This window comes from Chaetodon trifascialis, chromosome 20, assembly GCF_039877785.1.
Source record: "Chaetodon trifascialis isolate fChaTrf1 chromosome 20, fChaTrf1.hap1, whole genome shotgun sequence".
Lineage (NCBI taxonomy): Eukaryota > Metazoa > Chordata > Actinopteri > Chaetodontiformes > Chaetodontidae > Chaetodon > Chaetodon trifascialis.
Window position 1 is genome coordinate 19155001 of NC_092075.1, and position 23880 is coordinate 19178880.

The 23880-nt window shown below is 40.5% G+C and overlaps 1 protein-coding gene across 1 annotated transcript in view; it reads right to left on the bottom strand.

The window, feature by feature from the left end:
• LOC139349019 (uncharacterized) overlaps window positions 1-23880 on the bottom strand; it is a 49001-nt gene that overhangs the window by 18844 nt on the left and 6277 nt on the right. The window contains exons 5-6 of the mRNA XM_070989463.1: window positions 8859-8972; window positions 6065-6195 (exon numbers count right to left, since the gene is read on the bottom strand). Coding sequence (XP_070845564.1) covers window positions 6065-6195; window positions 8859-8972 — 245 coding nt within the window. The remainder of the gene's footprint in view (window positions 1-6064; window positions 6196-8858; window positions 8973-23880) is intronic.

Below are 23880 nucleotides of genomic sequence, written 5' to 3' on the forward strand. Positions count from 1 at the left end.
CGTTTCGAGGTTACACAAGATGTATGTGCCGTGTGTGTATTTATAGCACAAAAAAACGGTCCATTTTGATGAATAAAATCCAAAGTGTTTCTGTCAAGGACAGAGGTGATGCTGTGGACCTGTATGTAAATGAACACCCATGTTAATGACTCTGCTTCTACTTCATACTGTTTGTGTGACTATTTCCTGCATTTAGAATTTGGAATTACAAATAAGGTGTAAACAGAAGCAACAGTTTCAGCGCTGAAACAATTCCTGAAATGATTCATGAAAATACTTGTTATTTGGAGATTTAAGAAGAAAAAATACTGTGCTATCAGGGGAAAAAAAGAAGAAGAAGAGGAGGAGCGATGGACAGATATTTAGACGAAACGAGTAGAAAGGATGAGAGAGAACAAAGAGACTTGAAGGAAAATGATAAACAGCTGAGGAGAAAGGGAGGAATATAAGACAAACATCTTGAAACAAGCAAAAGTGAAAGGAGAACAAAAGGATGAGAGGAATGCAAAAATGTTTTAAGAGGGTGAAGAGGAGGAGGGACAGATACTGATGGAGAAATCATGTTTGGCTTTTGTTCTATAACACAAGCCTGCTGCGTGTTTCTATCAGAGAGTAAGCAGCCCGGTCAGAAGAATGAAATGTTGGCATTGCACATTCCTGCAAACCATGAATACGCTGAATTTGTACTTTTCATACATATCATATCAATCTTCTACTGCTACATGTGCTGTACATGAGCTGAGGAGGAGGAGGAGGTGTCAAACTACTGTTTCCACGGTGAACTGTTGATGCTGAAATGACTTTACTTCTTGAATTGAAATCATTTCCAGCAGCAGTTTAGAGTTTGAATGCACTTCTCATGGTCACCTCAGACACATATTATAAGTTGTATAAATGCTCTTCGTCTGTTCTCAAGTCTCTGTGACCTCTGACCTTCGTGGTGTTGGAAATTAAGCTTTCTCTTCGGATAAAAAGAGTCTAACTGGATAAATCAATGAGGCGTCTGAGCTTTTCCACTTTGTTGACCAATTTCATGGTTGATAACAGAAGATTTTGAAGCTATGAACAGGAATGAATAGATTATGGTTGACAGAGTTCAGCTGGGTGTTCTCCAAAGTGCCAGCCTGCCTGTTAGTCTTGGCAACAAGCTGGACTCTCCTTACATAACCAGACCAAAGACTCTGTCTATCTATGGGAAAATCCCACCAAACAACACATATAATCCATCACAGTCACACTTCATCTATTCCTCCACCGTGTGCTGCCGAGGCTTGTTAATTAAACCTCTCAGGGAACATATCTCAGCACTGTTGTCAATAATGGCTAAGATGGTATTTATCAAAAGGTCAGTTCACTCAAACTCTCCTCGATGCATGCAGATTGTTTTAGTTTTATGTGTGCAGGTTTTGATTTGTCCCTGAGATTTCTGCCTCTAGCCCAAAACAATAGAGCCTCACAGAATTCAGTTTGAGCTGCTCACAGCAGCGTGACATCTACCAAATTCAAAAGTCGTAACGGAGTAGTTCAATTAGTTCATAATCCACAACAATTATCACAATAAGAAAAGTAGCTTTTCAATTGCCATTATTATTATCTTTGGGTTTTGGGCTGTTGGTTGGACAAAACAAGTAACCTGAAGATGCCATCTTTGGCTCTGGGAAATTGTGATGCACATTTTCTGCAATTTTCTGACATCTTATCAACAAAATAATGACGAAATGAATCAAATAAAAGGCAGATTAATCAATTAACTAATCAAAAACAATTTCTTTGAACTTCATTAATCCACAGAACACTGGAACTACTTTTTACTGGAAAAGTAATCCCTATGAAAACTGTTGGAGAGAAAACAGACTAAAGTGAATCTTTAATGGAACATGCAGGAAGCATGAATACAAAACATGATTCTTCACATTTTGACTGATTTCTCTACAAATAAATCCAAAGCTGACTGGAATACTAGAGGGTGAATAGTTAGTTTCCTATCAAACTTGGGTGTTTCCCATTTCACAGGTTAGAAGGTCAAAGGTCAAGATCACTTCAACAGGCAGGTTGAAAGCTTGTTAACAGAAATCGTTATGACATTCCAGGTTTTAGACTGGGCCGCCCTGCTGCTCTGGATGCTTCCAGTAATAAGACCACAATGTGTATTTATAAAATATTTCCTGAGAAAGCAGGAAGATAAACACGAAAGGAACGTCAGCCATAACAGCAGGAGGAGTTTCCATGTTTAGTGTGTTATTTCTGTGTATCGACAGTTTGTTTTCAGTTTATGCTGCTCAGTTACAAATGAAACATCTTAAAGAAACAAGTTTTAAGACTCATGAGAAGCTTGTTGACTTAAAGAGGAAACAAGTCTCCAATTTCTGTGATTTTATCTGAATGCAACAGATTTCCATTGTAATCAGGGTTCAGACAGGAGATTCAACATCAGACACATAAGGAGAGACTTCACAGATGTTCTTCCATGTAATCTCAAACATGCACACAGCACAAGGTTTGAAAATAATGGTGCATCACACACTACAGGATACAAAATATTAAGGTTATCGTGGTGTAGGGAGCACTGCACCACCTCACGTCATCTCATGTGGATGCAGATGTAAACAAAATGGAGACTGACTGTAGAAACGCTTTGCAGTGAGAAAAAGAAAAACAACAGCAGGAAGCTCAACCAGGAAATGGTTGAGGAGTTGCAGTCACTCACGAGTCGTCTATTCTGGAGGCGAGATTTTAAACAGTTCTAACATCTGTCAGCTGGAGGATGCTAGCTAATGTTAGCCTCCTGAGCTGGAATGTTTACTGTTGCCTGGCAGCAGGGTCAGCTGGTCCAGGACTAACAGCTTGTTTCTGTCACTGGCTCTTTGTGGACCTGATCTGAAAGCACTGATGTAACCGTCCAGGTTCTAACTCTAAATTTCAAATGTAATTCAGATGATCAGAGTGGCCCTGATGAGTCTGCAAGAAGTTCAGGAGGTTTAAGATCGGATCTGTAAACCACGTCACATTACCGGATAATCTGAGCTTAACGTCAGTATCGACAAGATCCCACATGAAATTTGTGACCCAAAACTCTTGCCAGAAAATAAACATTAGCATAGCATGGGTGAAGCACAGGTGAAGCTAAGGTGGGGTAAGCCGATGGCAAACATCACAGGTGTGACGGGTTGAGACAGCGGTCAATCATGGCAAAGGTGCACCTAAACATACCGGTCTATAAGCCTAAATATGATTTTAATGGAGCAATGATTTTCAAAATGACTGTGGCATCAGTCAGAGAAATGAACAGTAAAATTACTGATAGGAAAATGTTTCCACTGGACAAAGTTCTTATAATTTTGCTTAATTTCTTGGGAATCACTCATTGTAAACTAGCAAATGAGGAGTTTAAAAAGAAAGCATCTGAACTGACTGTTCACATTCCAATGTAGTCTGTAGTATCCACGTTAGCTGCTTTGGTAATGCTTACATAACGCTCTTCATCCCACACTCTACCTCGCTTGGTGTGAGAAAAGTTTGGTACCAAAGACCATTAAGACTGCTTTAGCTTCGCCACAGAGCCGTGAAGGCTACTACTTGGTTGGGATTATGTTCTCACTTCTAACAAACAACAGCACAGTTGTCAGAGTACAGAGACGATTTTGTGCTAGAAGAGTTTAAGAGGCATCATTATCACTTCGACAAAGAAACTGAACTAACGCAGAGTTTTAAAGAACTGTTCCAGTTCATGCTGTGAAAGCTGCTTGATTCCTGAAGCTTGTTAAGGTCCACTTAGAAAAAAAGGATCGCCTTATCTCCACTCCAGAGCGGTAGCTCTATCCTCTTTTCCTGCACAGAACCCAACCCTGCCTTGGCTCTGACATTACCACATAAGCCTCCCTTAAAGCCAAGGAAAACCCTTGTAAAATGAAAGCAGGGTGACGTCTTCTTCCAGTAAGTGGATATGAGAAGTGGGCAGGGCAACATGATGGAGACATGTACCAGTTTTTTATTAGGAAACTCTAGAGAGAGAGAGAGAGAGAGAGAAAAAACTCCTTTCAGATAAGCCTTTGATCCGCGTTGTGACAGGAGGTGATCAGTGTTGGCGATGAGAACCAATGTTACTGAGAAATTAGGAGATTTCCTGGAATATCATCAGAATAATGTGTGCGTGTGTGCGGGTGGGTGTGTGTCTGCTGGCACACCTTGAATCCTGAGATGTGTTTTAGCTTGTCTTGTCTGACAGAAGTGAGACCAGTTGAAGTGTTGTACTGCCAAACGGCTCGTCATGGCAGGAGTACAGGCAGTTCGAGCGAACAGGGTGAGGCAGCAACCACCTACAACCATCTGAACGTTTACTGTCAACACTGCACAAGTGGTAACAAAATCTGAAATTTCACCAGGAACTCTCACGTTCTTGCAGTTTCTATAAAAAATGTCGAGCAGGACTTCAGACAGTGGCTAACTTTTTACACACTGTTTAACCAGCCGGCCTGACGTCCGCAGTCGAACTGCAGACAGAAAAAAAAGATGGCTGTAGCATCTGTGACGTCACACACAGGTGTGATGTTTTTCATGACGGTCAGTGATGCAGCAGTATGATACACTGCACTGTTCATCAGCACCAGCACTGACATTATGAAGCAGATCAGATTAAAGGTATTACTGCTTTCTGCTCCACTCATTAGCTGTGGTGAGCAAACATTGACGCATAAAGCTCACGTGGGTACTACCCTTTTTCCACTGTGCTTTACTTTAAATGCATTTTAAAGTGAAGGCAGTGTGGGTAGAGGGGGTTTCAGATGCTGTTTGACAACCTCACACACACTTTATGCATGCAGATGCCTTTACTGTAAAACCATTAGCGTCAGGAACGATTCATGTTAGCTGACATTTCACAACATTTACTCCATTTAGTTTTTTTGAAGACTAGATTTGACAATTTTGGCCTTGCACAGTCAAAATAGATTTTTTGAAATGTTTAACAACACTTAATGGACAAGAATGGCTCAGAAAACAAAGACTGATGTCATATTTACTAGCTTTACATTAGCCTGAAGTTAGACTTCTCCCTTACCTGCCATACAGACACACAGAGGAGTGCAGCCTCAGCTCAGAGGTGTCAGTAGGATTCATGTGTTATATATATGAAAGAAGTTCAACATGATGGTGCATCTCTCATTATGAGACTGATGCATTGTTATAGCTCAAGTTCATAAACCTTCTGGACAATCTAATTAAAATTTGGCACAAGCTTAAAAAGATGTTGATGTAAATCCGCTCAGTACAGAGGTAATGTGTACTTACAGTCTTGCATTGCTTTGCTAGAAGTTAAATAGATCCAGAGCATGGGCACTGATTCTTGGGCATGTACATCTAACAAATTAATCTGAGTTCAAAGGCTCAATTTCAAGATTTACAGGAGCACAAACACTCAGACAGCAACAAATGCATGAAAGAAAAAATCACTTTCATTTTCTCTCTTTTTCAGCCATGCACACACACACACACACACACACACACAGATGCAGGCAGGCAGGATCCTGTTGTTTTCTCCAGCAGAGCAGAACGTGCTGCTGTTATGAGATACAGTGAAACTCCCACATTCGTGTTTCAGCTCTGTGACAAAACCCCACAAACCAGCACACAGCTGCCTCCCACTCACATGTTCAAACACTATACGACACGGTCCTGATTTCTGAAGAGGACAGTCCAGTTTCAGATGTAAGGCGGAAGTCAGAAGTTTGCCATCATGCAACATATATAGAGAATATTGAATATGGAATATAGAAAATATTTTTCAATGGAGAGACTGGACAAATACTCTTTTTAGTGAATTTTATGTATGGGTTTTTCTATGGTGTTTACTTGGTCGATCAGTATTACGCAGGTGAAACATATTTTGCAGCTTGGGGGTAATAGTAGGATTACTAACTTTAATACTTTTTTACATTAAAGAGTTTTAAGAGTGTTGTTATTATTATATCATATTATATTCTGTCATATATAAGACATATTTATGATATCAAACAACAGTTCCCCTTTCATTCACACTACAGAGCCACATAACGTGCCGTTGACTCACTGTGTGTGTATGCTGCTGAGCTCCTGCTCTGTCTGTCTCTGCAACTGCTGGAGGTGAAAGGTCAGCTCCTCACTCAAAACAGCAAACCTCCACAGTCCTCCTCTCCCTGTGTTCTCCTCACACACCGAAGCCTGATCACAAGACAAAGACGTTTTTGAAGCTTTCTAGCACACCTTCGGGCAGCCATATTAGAGGAAATAATGAGTAACTGGGAAGCAAACATTTCATCACTGATCCATGATTAGATGTTTACTTAATTTCAGTGTCTTAATAGCCGACCATAGTAACTTAATCTGCTGTTAATCTGATTCAGGAAGTTAGCGTGTTAACCTGAATGTGTCTTTGCTAAGGCCTGCTATAGATAGCAAGCAAACAGTTTGGTAAAGAATACAGTAAATGTTTGACCCCTATCTTCTGTTCTAAATTAACCTTTTGGCCAGTTTAGATTTGACTCTGAAATTGAAAATGGTTTTAGCAATGCTAGTTGCATGGCTCTATGAAGGACTGCCATGACATTTACTGCAGACATTCATTGTCCCCAGAGGATGTATCCTAATGACTGGTGATCCCTGGAATTAGCATTCACCCCATACCGCCTTACAGAGCCACTAGCAGAGCTGTAGGCTCTTGTGTCTTGTTGGAGTACAATGAATGATGGGTTACATTTTTATGAGGTGCACCTCTCATAATGAAAAGGGACAAATCCATCATTTGACACCAGCAGCACACAGGCTGTACAGAGAGGAGAAGTCAAGAAACTGGCATTGGCCAAATTCATGGAGCAAATCTAATAAAGTTTCTGCACGCTGGCCACTTTCATTGCTGGGGAATAAGACAGCGGCATGTCCTTGGGCTGGATTTAAAGTTATAGTTCCGTCTCTGAACAACACACCCTAATAAAGAATCCTCCTTTTGTCCCCAGGGTGAAAGGGAAGGCCCTCACCTGAGCCTCAGAGAAACATGTACAACTACATGCTGCCAATAAAACTGCAAAACAGACAAACGCTTTATAACTCATCCTATAATATTTAGTCTGGAGGGTATTTTATATGAGAGTGTACCCGAATCACACTTCAGCTCTCAGTAGTCTGCTGTCTCCATTTGTCAGACATAGCAACATGTTGAGTAAAACAGAAAAGAGTGATGAATCACCAGCTGAAGGAGGAGGAGAGGGTTGGGAAAGTCAGACTCATCAGACAGAGAGGCAGGTAGATGAACAGACAGAAAGACAAGAGGAGGTGAACAGAGACAGACAGACAGGCGAGAGGAGAAACCAAAATAGACTTGAGTACATGATGAGTGAATAGAAAGTTGGAGTAGGTTAAATCTAATCTGGTTGTGAGTCTGAACTCGTCGAGGTGACGGAGTCCTTCAGTGAGCGGCTGTGGGCTGAAAGACAACAGACCGACTGAGTCATTCTGGCACAACACGATGATCACCCTCATCCTCCCCTTCGTCTGCCTGTCTGTCTGTTTGTCTATCTGTGTCCATGTGACTCAGGCTGAGAAACAAACTGGCACTATGTTCACAGAGCAGCCAAATCTGATATGTTTTTCACATCTGATCTTTAGTCCTCACTGTCCACACTGAAACTTACAAGTGGCTCAATAATATTTGTGTGTTCAGACATTCTGATTTACTTTAAGAAACACAGTGATGGTGGGCACATGCACTCAGAAATAGACGTTCAAGGACAACATTTTTGTACCGTTTCCAAAAATGGCTGTACTGGCATTTTTCTATTTTAATTTCTTGTCATATATCAGCTGATACAAATACACAGTATGTCTAATGAGCTAACCGCTAGGTTACCATTAGAGGGCTGAGCTCTACTGGTAATATTAAAAATAAATCTATAAAATTAGCAAAGGGAGTTTAGTAATATCGTCTGTGTGTTTTGGTAGCCTCTAGTTAATGTGGTTAGCTCACCAGGAAGTTACTTCTCTTACCTTTTACCCCTTGAATATCATCTATAACCTGCGGACAAGTACTGCTAGGACAGATTTTAGGGAATAAGGTTCCTGACACCATATCATGAGGAAATTCTCTGAACATGACCTCATGAGAGTTCAACAACGAGGTAAAGTGAGAGAGAGAGAAAGAGAGCTAGTGATAAACAGAAAGGGAAAGTTTCCCACAGATGAAAGTGTAGAGAATGTCATAGAGCGAGTGCCAGTAAAAACAGATCCCTGTATAGACTGCTGGAGGAATGCCGTTAAGGCAGCGTTGAGCAATTGGCCCTGTTTCCTTGAGCAAAGATTCACGGTTTCTAAACATCAGGAAAAAAAAATAAAATATTGCAACCGCGTTTCAACATCAGCAAAATGACACTTAATGCGTCTGCTGCACTGGCGATAATCATCATCTAACAGTTTTTACTGGAGGCGTCGTGTTTCAGCTTCCAGCAAAGCTCCACTCTGTCCACTTTCAGTTAAATCTGAATAAATGTAACTCTTTAGAAGTGTTAGTGTTAGTGCAGTGTGTTGAAATCTCTCCAACGGGAAAATGCTGCCTTTAGGTCTGGATTAAATTCACCATTACACAGAAAACACTTGAACAGTATCTTATTCCTGTTATTTTATTATATCTGCCACTTGTAGTGTGACGCACCCCCGAATGCAGTCATCAGCATATCTATCCAGTCGTTCTCCATATTTCTATGCTTGTAACTTGTAACATTGGATACACCCGTCTGTACAGTTTCATTCATGGAGAATTTTAGAATTTTAAGTGTTTGGCAAGTACAAAGTACGGTTTTCAGTAACAGTTTATAATAATTTTTCATGCAATTTACCTGCTGTTCCTCAGTGATGGGGGATTGTAGGATGTGAACTTTGGCTTCTATCAGCTGCCGTAGTTTTTCCAGTGAAGCAGGGAATCCCTCTCTGTTTCTCTGGAACTCTGGACACTTTAAAGAAAGACAGAGAGACAGACTGGTTTCAGCATTTTATCAACTTTCATCACAGTAACCCTCACACAGGAAACGTTTCACAACCAGCAGCAACCAAACACCACTGGGAGCCTGGGAGTCCTGTTGGCTGCTGACGAAGTGAAGACATCTTTAAAAAAATATATACTCAGTGGATGTTCTAAATATGCACTTTTGTGGTTGAATGTCTTTCATCTGAAGGACATTATGCAAATTGTTCCACCTGAGCGTCTAGATACCAACGTCAACTAGAATTAAGGCAACACCCAACTTGCAAACATCCCTCTCTGATGCTTCCACTAAATTTTTCATTGGTGTGGAATGGAGAGGAACAGGAATGATTTGAGAGAAAGGCTGAAATGTCGTGAATCCTGTCCTCCAGAGTGAATAATGAGAGAGCATGCCTTAAATACACTCAATGCACACAACTGTAAGTGGACTGAAGTTGGTGGTTCAGTCAGAATCAGAGAGCCAGAAAAAAAATGACTGAAACAAAGCAAAACATTTATCTGTATGACTCTGCGAGTGCAGCGGTGATTAAAGATGACAGATGTCTGAGTGAAACGTGTGATTAAACTGTCATTATTAGAATGGTATGGGATACTGTATGTCTTTACTTCAGCCTACACTCTTGTCACACTGTAAAAACATCTCCTGTGTTGTCCCCTGTTGTAGTTTTGTTTGGAATTAAATGCTTTTCTGTTGGTTTACCAAAAAATAATAGTTAGGGCAACAACTTTTCTTCAGTAATTAATCTGAAGATGTTCTCAATTATTCAAATGAATTTAATCTTCAAAATGTAAAAATGTAATGTATTTTATCTTTTATCACTGTTTCTGTTTAGGAAAAGATAAAAAAATCAACATAATAGGATGCCAAAATTACACCTAGTTTGACATGAACCACTGTCTCAACCAGCAGGCAGCATTTTGTCAGGTGACATGCTCTTTAGAGGGATAGCGTCCTGGAGGTCCTTTTCTACCTGTCAGCTTGTCAGGTGAGTGACAGAAAGGGGGGGGGGGGTCACACAAAAACATGATTCCCTGCTCGTGTTTACTTGGATGGATTACCACGCTCTGTGTCACTGTTCAAATCTGAAGCACAATGAGGTGCAAACATGAAGTGTGATGTCTCCATGACTGGGATGACATTGCAGGGAAAAAAAGCACAAAAGGGAAAATAAAACTAAAAACCGAAATTTTCCTTCTTGTTAAAGCAAAAGAGGAGAAAATCTTCCACATTTTTAAGTTGGTTTCATTAGTTCAATGTCAAAGTGCTCTTAGTATAACATTAGAAGTGTTCAGTATTGTTTTGAAGATGAGCAGAAAAAACTGTCTGCCTACTGAACAGACCCCCGCCTGGTAGAAGCTTCCCACCCACCACTGTTTGAAAGCCACCACAGAGAGCCATTGTAAGCTTGTGCTGAAGCAGCTAACCCAGGTGGCTTGTGTGTTTTCATCTTAAACTAGGAAATCAGTCTTCATACATATATAAAACCTACAGATGGACGGCAGGCAATTAATTCCCTTACTCTCCATATGAGTGGATGCATTCACAATATGAGTGGGCCGGTGTTCATGACACAGTGAGTCTGTGTTGTCTGATTAAATGCAATCAAAACAAGTCCATTGTGTTTTAATCCCTCTGAGGGAGATTACATGCATACATGCAACAGGAGCTTGAGTGGAGAGAAATTTCTAGTTGTTAAAAGGATGATGGGAGTAAGACCAAAAAAAGTCTCAATATACAGTATTTAAGTAGAATGTGACATTCAGTGGACCCAACAAAGTCTTTTCTTTTCAAAAATCTCATTATAAAGTATAATGGTGCCTGATGACTGTGGGATGCTCTAACTCTCTCCTAGTAACTATCCAACCCTGTCTCCTTTAAATTACGTTTATATACTGCTAATTTGTTTCCCTAATTACATTTCCCAGCAACAAATTGGTAGTATATAAACACAATTTCCAGGAGGCAGGGTTGTACTGTCAGAATAACATTACATGACATTGTCTTAGATTTGAAATGGAATTGAATAAAACATTCATGTACCAATACAAATGCTGTTATGTGCATCACTGATTTATCAACTCTCTATATGTTCACAACATTTCCCATAAGCTTGACAGAGGACGTGCGTCAAGGGGTCAGATTTAGTAGGTGTCCCCTTGCTGAGGATTAAGATGACCAAGTTCGAAAATGTCCCAACACTAAGACATAAAGACAGCTGTTCCATCACTCAGGTGTTAAAAGACCAACTTGGTTTCCAAATGACCGAAACAAGCTAAAAATCCCATTACATTCAAAAAGGCTAACAGTAGTTAGGTGTCTGAGGTTTGAAACAAACCAACATAATGTAGCTTAAATGTTCTAATGCTAACTCCTTAAAAAGGACAACTTTAGCCAGTTCTCTAACGGCTAAACGCTTTAAAGAGGTAGAGTAGCTAAATTTCTCTTTACTGAAGTTTAAAGACAAGAAAATGTATCACAATATCCGGTGAGGCCTCAAAAAATAACCAGCTGAATTTCATCCTTAGGCTAAAGTTAGCTGAAAGGTACAACAAAACGACAAAAATGAGCTCTGATTCACTCAGTCAGCACTACAGCCTTTAACAGACCACGTTCAGCCTGAATACAGAAACTGTTTACATACCACCTTTAGCTGCGTGTCCAAATACTTTTAACCTCGCCCAGTCTCAGCAATAATGCTATAAAAAGACAAACTTTAATGTTCTGATGCAAACCTCTGAACTGAAAAATGTTTCTAAAATACTCACTGCAGCACTTGTAGACAGAGAAGTGTCCATGATGACAGATTGATCAAAACTAATTTCCTGAGCTCAGACCACAGGGGGTTTGTGTGTGTGTGTGTGTGTGTGTGTGTGTGTGTGTGTGTGTGTGTGTGTGTGTGTGTGTGTGTTAGTGGGTGGGCTTCACTTCTGTGTACATGGAGATGACCCTAACTACAACCTCCCCCCTGAGCAGAATGGTCAAGCAGGGAGAGAGAATGTGGGTCTGTTAGTTAATATCCGGCCAAGTTTGTCAGAGTGTCCGTGCTTGATTGATCAGTTTACTCAACCTCTCATTTGTGTGTGTGTGTATGTGTGTGCGTGCATGCATGCATGTGTGTGTGTGTGTGTGTGTGTGTGTGTGTGTGTGTGTGTGTGTGTGTGTGTGAGAGAGAGAGAGACAGGCAGAGAAAAAAAAGCTATGAATGAAGGGAGGCGTCCAAGGCTTAACATTGCTTAAGTTTGATTTGTTTCAAAAAAAGTCCCCCTAAACTGGGCCAAACTAAACCAAGTGAACACCAAATTAAAGAAAACAGAGTGAATTCAATGTGCAGACAAAGAATGTGTCTCCACTGCAGACGACATTCAAATTCAAGGCAGGTTTTGAGCCTGTAGTGTTCACGCAGGAACAAAATGAAGCACATTCAGAAAAGCCAGTATGCAGACCAAAGTCACATCTCCACAGTCCACTGCACTGCATTTCACCTACTTCTGTAACTTAAATATTAATTGGCAGCAGCATTTTGAAATTGCTCCTGTGTGACTGCAGTAAAATCAGTACTTTTATATTTTAACTGCAAGAACAATTAGTATGGTATATATTGTACATGATTTGTAGGAAGTCTATACTGTATTAGTAGGAAAATATGGGTTAAGCATTAATCCTAAATGTATGAAATAAACTAAATAGGCAATTATTAAATCAATAATCATCACAGTCAACAGCTAAACACACACACACACACACACACACAAAAAAAACATTGAGATGGGAACCTAGTCATCAAGTCATCAACGCTGAGGAAAGATAAACCTTGACTAAACTGGAGGTTGGGTTGTATCCAGTACTCCCCACCACACCACCCCCCACCCCCCTCACCCAAATGAAATGAGTTCCAATTCCCAACCCAGGGTGTGCTTGGGTGGGGCCTGATGACTGTGGCAGGTCTCCACACCTTGATAAGCAGGCAGGTAAGAGGAGGGCAAAGCCTCCCTGCTTGTCTGCAGCTCTTCCTTTTCGTTGACTTTTTCTTTTCAGGCCGTTTCTGTCTCAACCTGCAGCCCTTGTGTAATGCCACACCCCCACCAACACCCCCCTCCCCACAACATTCAGCTCACAGCTACTCTCCACTGCATTTCCTGCCCTCCCCAGCAGTGCACTGACATCACACCTGATGAAGACAACAGACAGGCTGGTGCTTGTCCGTCTATGCCCCCTAGTGAGCCCATCAATGGACCGGCTACAGTTTGCCTATCATCCCGGCATCGAGGTGGATGAGCTGTCATCGACTCTGCAAACCTTTGCCTCATCACAGATGGGGATGACAGGGAGTACAGAGAACTGAGCCAGAGATTTGTGGATCGGTACCAGTGGAACCACCTCCAGATCAATGCAGGGAAAACCAAAGAGCTGGTGGTGGACTTGCACCGCTGCAAACATTCTCCTCCTACACCAGAGAGTGCAGGGAACACTACTGAGGGCCTTTTCTGACTCCACCAGCCTCATTCTATGGAGTGGTCTGCTGGGGGCATCAGCATCTCACTGCAAATTGCCCCACCGTGGGATTATCTTATCTTATCTTATCTTATCTTATCTTATCTTATCTTATCTTATCTTATCTTATTTAATCTTAATTGTGTTTCCATCACTTTAGAGAACATTACATTGACTTACATTCATTCCCTGGAGTCTAACGACCATAACCATAAGCACCACTTGTCTAAACCTAAGCGTAACCTAACCACCTCAACCAGTCTTCACACACAAGTCTTCACCCTAAAAGTTAATGATTTACATTATGGAGACTTGCATTTTGTCTCCAAAAGGAAGACAAGTCCTCACAATGTGACTGTGGAGACAGATTTACAGTTTGTCCCCACAACATGAGGAATACACACACGTGCACACACACACGGGGAAGATTTTATATAACAAGATTAAAAGTCGAAACCCTGCCAGCAGCTGTAATGGTCATTGCACTCTCACACATGAAAAGCGTTGGCCTGAACAAACAACATGCTGTTGTTCCTTCTATTCTTAGAGCCTTACCCTTTCAGTTGTAAGGTTTGTCCTGAGGATGACATTAAAATCTAAAGGGTTCATCCTCCGGAAAAAATCAATGAGATCAGCTAGTTTCAGGACAGGTGGCACATTATATTTTGATATTTCTTGCGTAAAATGTTAGACTTTGTCATCATGATGGAGCAAAAAGTGCATGCACTATTAAAGTACTGTGGACTAGATATTACTCAAGTAGAGTTGAGGTTATGTTATTAAAACCACAGCCTAATTCATCCAGTTAGTTCCAGCTGATCACAGTGAAAAAGAGGCAAACATGGAGTCCTGACAGTAAACATTTCAGGACAAACACAGCTTTCAATATGCAGCACAGTACTGCTCAGGGAAGTGGAACTCATTTTATTTCCTTTACCATAAGACTCAATTCAAAACCGACTTAACGAGGGAAGAGCTTCACAATAAACTCCTCGAGCATTAAATCAAAAAGTAAGATCGTACTGATAAGAGAGTTCCTGTCCCTCCCTGAACCACTCTGGCAGCCGCTCAAAGCAGCTTCCCATTCTTTTCAGATGAGAAACTGCAGACTCTCCCTGTTTGAACAAATACTATTATGCAGGCAGGTGACGTTGCTTCTCCACCCGCAAGAACTTATGAATCACTCTATCATCATTGTCATTTACATAGTATACCTTTACACTGCGCATCTATACAGCCCAATTGATTAATTGTTCAGCCAGAAACACAGGAGCACAGGCTGTTTTGTGAAAATAGACTTTTAAAATAATTTTATCTTTCATTTTATCTTTCTTTTTTTTTTTTTGAGAAAAAAATCCCAGCTCACATTTCAGTAACTTATTGCCAATCAAGATTTATTTTCACTTGCATGCATTTCTATATGCATGGGCAGTGAATCCCCCTACATAAACAAATACATACAACACACACATTCAAAAAGTACATATATATATATACACACATATGGACATATACTATAAGGATGTTTGATTCTGTTTCATTGGAAAGCAGGTACAGCAGATACCAGAGCAGAGAGGTTCAGATCACTGTACTGCTACGTCCTTATCACCTGCAACTGAGACTTTTCAGCTGATAAAAGGTCAGAGATCAGAAGTCTGTAGACCTGAACTGTCATTTAATAGGACGATATTACTCAACAGCAAACAAATCCATGTGTGGTGAAGAGCACCAGGGAAATGTCCTTCCCTGCCTTGCTCATGACTCACAGCTGTGGTATGTCACCTTGTGTGCTGGTGCACTTTGAACCAGCACCTTTAGGTTGGGAGACGCCCTGCAGGCTCATTTACTGACCAGGAATGTTTCATCATGATGGAAACACGTTTTAACTACCTCTCTGCCTTCCCATCGGTTTAAAAACCGATGGGAATTTACACAAATGTCACACAGCATGCAAGTCATAACTTCACATTACTGTACGGCTGAAACTTTGCGAAGGCTCTCACTAATGACATGTAACACAGGTAAAGTCACGATTTCTGTGTCTGTAAATAACAGCGACTAAGACCATTTTTTCTTTTTTCTGTTACTGCAGAGACCTACAGCAACACCTAGCATTTTACTAATATGTAAATAACTAGACAGAGTACTCAGAATCTTCAGATTCTTTCCTCTGCTATTTCTCTATTAAAAAGAAACGTGCAAGGAAAAAATGCGAGTGCTAACACCTGTCATTTGTGAATTCAGCAGCTCTTTGCATCTGGCTGGCTGCACCTAAAGAGATTTAATGTACAAGACAACAAGAAGACCCTCTTCTTTGATTTTGCCAATACCTAAAAATAGAAATTTTAAATATTACTGAGCTGAATTATGACTACTCTTTTTTTTTTTTTTTTGATTGTTACATCCAAAGTTTTAAAAGTAAGTTGAAAAGTATGTTATTATTCTCATTCTTTTTCTGTGGGAAACCCTTGCTATGGTCATTGGTGGTTTGATCCCTGGCAGCCTACATATCAACATGTCCTTGAGAAAGACACTGAACCTCAAACTCCCCCAAATAGCTGCACAACACAAAAACACTTTGTGTTGTTAAGTGCTTTGTTGGTCAGACTAGAAAAGCACTATATAAATGCAGTCTGGGGCATGTTGGGTGATAAGGCCTGGCTCGTAGACGGCAAAGGTGTAGGATGGGGTTAAGGTCAGGGTTCTGTGCAGGACAGTCAAGTTCTTCCAGATTAAGCTTGGAAAACAATACCTTTATGAGCCTGGCTTTGAGCATGGGGTCACTGTGTGTGGTCACATGGTCGAACACAAACTGCTGAAATGCTATTGTCTAAAATATCATTTCATAATTGTAGCATTAAGACTTGCTACATGGGAACTGTGTACTTTGAGATCTCCACCAGAATTTTAAATAAAATGCCTTACACAACTTTGTACAAATGAACCCATCATTTAATTTCCTGCTCCTTGCTGTATTCTATGAACATGGCAGGTTTGTCCTGCTGAATTAGTTAATCCTTTGCTAATCCAAGCTGGACTGTGCAGCACAGTGGCCTGCAGCTCTCTCGCTCTACATAGAAACACAGCAACTATATAAAAACAGTAGAACCAGTTTTCCTGTACTTGATGCAGTGAATGAGCAACATATCAGCTCTGTGTTTGCTCTCTCCCTCTTTGCTCCTCCCCTGTTAATGGAAGCAGAGCTGAACCAGTTCCTCTGTATTTACCAATTACATGAGTTTAAGCTCACATCTCCGTCTCCACTATCATTATCTGTTAAAACAGAACAAAACAAGCACTTTCTGCAGCACTCAGACAGAAAATGTGTTGACTTGTGCTCTGTTATACTGCATTACTTTCTAAACTGCCACCCCTTTCTCGGAGGGGGGATTTGTGCATGAAGAAGATGAAGTAAAAGGAAAATCGAGTCGGCACCAAAATGTACATCACAGCCAAAGTTGCAGAGAATTTGTTACTCAAGATTTTCAGTTTTAATGGGGGACTCAAAATATAGACCATAATCTCTGACAAAATTTTGTCTTGACACTTAACAGACATAGCAGATAAGATAAGATAAGATAAGAGCTGTTTTTAAGAAGGAATAAAAAAATATTACGCTAGCATCTCTCTGTCCCTTGTGCACTGTGTACATTAGACTGATTAATTGAATGTTTTCACTGCATACAGCTTTTACCTCGGGTTATTTTAGGTTTGGCAGCACAGCTCTCGACACCACCCCGTCACAGAACAACAAACATACGCCGACACACACACCCACACACACTCACACACACTCACATACACACCCACATGCACATGCACATACACACACAGGTGTGCAGGGTGTGGATTGCAAGCTACTTACAAAGAGCTCTTCAAAAAAGACTAGCCCTAAAAAAAAGGTAGATATGTAGACAATTAAACATGCAAAGGAAAACATACGCAGACAGACAGGTATGCAGACTGAGCTGCATACGCATGTCTAAAACATACCCAAGCATTGCTACTGAGTCCACAACTGTACTGTCCTCACAGCCCCAGCCATATGTTCAAAAGCTTAAAATGTTTATTTTTTAATGCGGGCAACTTTTTGTGGCGATGTGAAGAATAGCTTTCCTCTTTCTGGAAGTGACGGTAGAAGTAGCATGACACTGCTGCAGGGCTTCCTCAAAGGGTTGGATATTCAGACGCAGACAGGTGTGAAGGTGGTTGTTTATACTGTATTTGGTGCCTGCATACATGATGTGTTCACACGTCTGTTGGCGTGGTCACATGCCAGGTTCGTCTATCTGTGGGTGGACCTGGGTGCAATGTGCATCCTGCAGATCAGTGAGCAGACACAGGATGTATACTTTGAGCTTTAGGGAGTAGGCCAGGGTTGGGAAAACAGTGCCTGCAAAGTGGCTTTGAACAATAAATCTCATCTATATTATGTTATAAGCTTAACCAATTAGTTTTAGTTGTCGAAAATTAGCTGAATTTTGAACATAGAGGTAGCAGATGAAAACACTTTCTATGAATAAAAATAGGTCACTTTAGAGGGCACTGACAGCTGACCTATGTTGTTGTAGGAAGACGTGGAATTGACATACTGGATGGTTCTACAGTAGAAGTTGCAACGCTGTGTAAAACTTAAATAAAAACAGAAAGCAATCACGTGCAAACGATTGTGTTTCGCAACAATATACAATCATGATACTCTCACCTGTTACCTATGAACCTGTTTACCTGGGGAACAAGTGTTTTTGGAGCATTCCACAACTTTCCCAGTCTGTCGTCCCAACTTGTTTCAAACATGTTGCTGCATCAAATTCAGGATAAGCAGATATTTATAAAAATCAATGAAGTTGATGAGGTCAGACATTAAATATATTGTCTTTGTACTGTTTTCAGTTGAGTATACATGGCAGAAGGGATTAGTAAGTTATCACATTTTTATTTTTATTTGGGTTTTCAACAGCGTTTCAATCCAGGTCGAAGTTGTCGGTTTCCAAAGTGTAACCAGTGTTCAAATCAACGTCAAAGTTATAATTATGACTGGCGGACTCTGGTGGAAAGCTATGATAACTGGGAACCAAAATTTAATGGGCATAGTTCTAAAATGACCATGCGCAATACTTTCCGCGTTCACATGACTAACTATGACATCATACAAGTTGTGAGTTGTCCAACAGTGTTCATTAATCTGTCTGCTGTGAAATTAGGTCTACAGCAATGAATCATATGCTAAGCTTAATTAGCTGTAGAGGCTCACACCATGATGTAAATTTCAACAATTCTCCAGCTCTAATGTATACAAAAAGATGGAGTATGCATGCAGACAGACGGACGGTGGAGGGGAAGGACGGGCAGCTGATGAAGACTTTCACTTTCTAATCTTTTCACTCACTTCCATAACTAGAGCATCGACAAAAACAACAACAACATCTACACTCCGAGCACTGCGGCTCCCACCCAGCACCCACCCAGCCTGCACCCACTCGGCCCTTCGACGAGGCTTAATGAGTAATAAGCACTGGGTGACCACAGTCTTGGAGTCAAGCCAACTTTCCCAGATGCCAAATTGAAGCCTGGAGGTACTGCATAATGCAAAACAACACTCATTAAAACTTGGAGGAAAAAAACAAGGACCTATAAAATGCAAAAATGCACTAAGATGCATTTCAGGAGAAGCTCGGTGGCAGTTTTTAAATGACTGAGATGAATAATTAGGACTCTCAGGCATCCATTAGCAGGAGAAATTACAAGATGTAGAAAATGGGCTCCAAAACACAATCATGACCCTAAAATCTAAACCGTTTGGCCTGAACATTATGTTAAGGTGGGGAATGTGAGCTTTGGAAAGGCTGATGAAATGAGATGAAAGGCTTTCAGTGCAGACACATACTGAGAAGCATTCTGATGAGTTGAGTGAGATAATGCAGCTGAAGACAGAAATAAGTGTCTGTGTTCGGGGAAAGAGAATTTGGTGTGTGTTAAGAAAATGTGTTCAATTTTACGACGTCCTCTGTATTATAGTGCAAGTATATGCATTACTTATATATTCTCTATATATCAAAACCTCATGTCACAAAATCTTGTCTTGAAGTATAAGAAGTTTGTTGAATCTTTTGATAAGACAGTAAAGATGTGGAGTGTTTTCGTTTGTATAGCAGTCATATTTCTGTGTCTTTTAATAACCAGAAAAATCTGTTATATACACAGCTTAGGCCTCATTTGGTTTCTCATCACCACCAAATCTGTGTTGAGTGCACAAGTCATTGACCATAATATTTCCTCAAAGCAGAGAGCCCAGGTGAATCATGGGTATTTTGGGAAGCATGATCTTTTGGCCTGATGACTTAAATTCAGATCACCTGTAAGTGTTATATAAAGCACCATAAATCTGTAAAGTTCAATGCATTCCTGAAGTTATTTCATGCAGACATGCTCCTGCTTCTGATTTAGAAAAGTACATATTGTAAATCAACAACAGCTTTTTTGAGCGTTACTGTTCTCTCATGCTTTTTTCTCCACCTTCATATAAGTGGAGTGTTTTAAAACATTGTGTTCCTCCAGGACATTAAAGATTGCATCTGGCCTTTAATTAATCAGTTAAATCCACAACATAAAGTCATTTAGGGTTAAAATCGTTTTTGAAACTTTCACTCTACTATGATTAGTGCATACGATGCTGCATTGCTGTGACAGAAGGAATTTGTGTATTCAGAGCTAATCGACTATAAATCCCTTTCTGAACTGATGATGAATTGGAGATCATACTTTAATTCATTTTGCTCACACTCTTCATCTTCCTCAAAAAACACCTGGAATGATTATGGTACACCATGTGATCAAAGCCGACAGAGAGTCTGCTTAAACCCACTTAGACCTGAACCCTGTTGCAATACAAAACAACCATTTAGGACCTCTAAGGTGTGATAAGTGGTCATTTGTTAGATCTACCTCTGGTCTTATTTACCCTCCACTTCTCCCAAAGATCACATGCCAATCAAAGTTGTGGGTGGGGCTCCAATGTTCTCTCTCAGGATGATCTATTGTTGCCGTCTTAGCTTCTGCAGATAGCACTCCATTCTTTGTATGCTCAGCTATGGTGTCCATCACTCATCACCCTCACTACCCACTTCTTGTTGATTCCAAACTGTAAATTCTGCACTGCAGAAGAGCTCTGCATGGACACACAGATGAGTGGCCCAAGGCTCTTTCGACTTATGACACTTGACCGAAAGTGTACAGAGGATACACTGTGCAATCAACCAAAGCTGACAATCTAGATCTAGATCTATATCTAGATCTAGATCTAGATCACACTGTGAGATAAGTCCACATTCTGCTTATTTATAGCTTTGGTGACTGATGATGATACGATTCACCAGACATTTACACCTCTTTGAAACAGACTGGGATTTTATTGGACTCATACAGCTCATCTCACACACTGTGTCACGCAATACACCTTAAAGAATGCTGTTATCCCATAAGAGCATATAGCATATAGGGGCCCTGTAAAAACAGTAATGTGTAGGTCTATCTGTGAAACTTCTTTACAGGCTGGCTATGTCTGTGCGCTGTGAACAGCTCAACAAAGGAAAACTACTTCTAGGCAATCAAAAGACATGACATCATAACAATGCAAATTCCTGCAAGACGAATATCAGAGAAAGGTAAGGTTCTGCTTGGCATGACGGTTTATCAGATTAGGTAACAACATACCAACATCCTCCCTCAATGCCTGTATTAAAAACTGATCTATGAAACAGACAACACCACACCAATATGGCCAAAACAAACACCAAAGTATTTAACAAGGTGTCATTTACAGGGTGAGTCGACCATGTTAACACACACGCACAAACACGAGTGGAAATGTTCATAAGAATGTTATGTTACCATTCCAAACAATTTTGCATGAGTGTTAGCCTACCATTCCAGGCTCACACCCTCATTGCTAACATACCTGCCATCTCCATCTACCTGCCTACTTTCCCATGATTCACTGTTGCACTTTGTGACATTATGGCATACTCAGTCAGAATTGTATGTGCTTGTCACGTTTGGCCAAAGATAAAACCAGCATGTGCAACGGCAGTTTTTAGGATGGTTTTTTATCATGTTCATCCTCATTCTGAGAAGAGAAAACCTGACATCATGTGACCCACATAAGTCACAATGGTCTGCATGGTAACAGTTAAATCTAGTGGGACGAATGTACGTCTTCATGCTAACACCCTACCATCCAGGATGTTGAGTGCTAACAATAGTAGTCACTGTACTGACACTCAGCTTTTCACTGACACTTTAGCCTCATGCTAACGTCATCGCTCAATATTTTGTGCGATTCTATTTTCAAACAGTTAAGCACATATATAGGGTGAGAGCAGCATCACATTGATGTCAGTTTAGCGACAGGAAGCTCCTGGATAAAAATGTAGCATTCATAGCAAACTCTGCTAAAAATGTGGCATTTGCTGTGTGCAATCTCCATGCTAACGCATTCATTGTGTTCAGTCATAGCAAGCTCCGGCTAACAATTTCATTCATTATGTATCGGCCCACTACATAATGATAGCAAACTCCATATGCCAACCAATTACCAGACACTATGAGAACAAGCTGGATGCTAATGCTTCAGCATGCACTGTGTGCCTTTTGATTTTCTCTAATATCTCTATATGGACTCAGCATGTTATACAACTGAGGCTACTTCATGCAAAATAAGATTATTTAAATATATTTTGTTATATTTATACACAGATTGATCCTAAAATTCGCCTTCTTTATTTAAACTACTGCATGTGCCATTAGTGTTAATTTACAGTCGCTAGTGCTAAATGTATTCATTTACATATTTGGCAGCAAGGTGACAATCAGCAATAAACTTCAAACTGACAATTGTCCCTGTACAAAATAAAATAGTAGACTAATGTCGTAACACAGAACACACTAATGACTAATGAACCGCACAAAGAGGCTTTCTTGAGATTTATGGGAACTTTCTCCTGCTATACATGAATTCCATTGCATTAATGATTGATGGGCGCCGGATGCCTCCTCTGGGTGTTTCTCATACCAGACAACTTGACATTTGTATTATGATAGAATTGAATGCTGCACACAATTGACGGCTTGTTCAGTAAAACTTCGGGGTGGCAGATGCTAAATACTGCTTTACAGAGCCAAGCTCGTGTCCTGCCTACAGTCTTCCAAAGAGACCTTGAACAACGGGCATAGGTCTAACGGTTTTATCGGTACAGGTATGTATGTCTCAGTCAGCACACGTGTGGTCACTACTACAAGCATGAAAGGACTGAAGGTAAACACAGACATACTTTTCTCCTTAAACCGCCTTGACAGATAGGCAACACCCTGAATGAAAAATCACACAGCAATGGAAGTACACTGCAGTATAACAATACACATCTTTGTGTCATTGTGAGAAAATTTCATTCACCTGCAGACAATTTTGAGCCCTTGAAGTAACAACAGCTCACTCTGGATTATAGTATAGATCAACAGATCAGACGAAGCATTCAAAATGAACATGTGTGAAAAATATTCTCTGTCAAAATTTTTACATTTCTTCATTCCTACAAGTGATCAAGGACTGACACTGAATGAACCAAGGTTTAGTGTGCAGATTCCGATGTGCTTAAGCCATATTTACCGAATGTTTGAGGATCTTCAGTGTTTAGAGAAAAAAAATGCATAAAGACAATACACAGCTTAAACAAACAAGCAGTGTTTCCATGAAGTCTCAGCCTTGTTTCCAAAAAGGCAGAAAATATAGAAGTTTGTGTTTACAAGTATGTATAAGTCTGTCTGAACATCATGTGTACATCACTGTACATCACCTCATTGATGAGGTGGAGGGGCAAGTCACAACCTTTCACCACAGTTTTGACATCAAATGTGTACAGTACGTGTGTGTGTGTGTGTGTGTGTGTGTGTGTGTGTGTGTGTGTGTGTGTGTGTGTGTGTGTGTGTGTGTGTGTGTTAAAGCCAAGCCGGAGATCATCATTCTACTTTGATGACATAGCTAAATGCTGAGGTAATGCAGGTTTCGGTGTACACACACACACACACACACACACACACACACACACACACACACACACACACACACACACATCCCACTTCTGACAACATTACATAGACTTACAGTACATTCATTACCCTAATCCTACCCTTAACCTTAACCCAGGCCTTCACTCTAGAAGTTGATGATTTCCATTACGGGGTCCAGCATTTTGGTCCCCACAAAGCTGTCGGACCCGACACCATAAGTTGGCTCCTGCTACCCCAAATTATATAAAATATATAAAACATGCCCACACACTTGGCCAAACAGCACACTATAGCCAAAATAGAGAGAGACTCAGAGTGC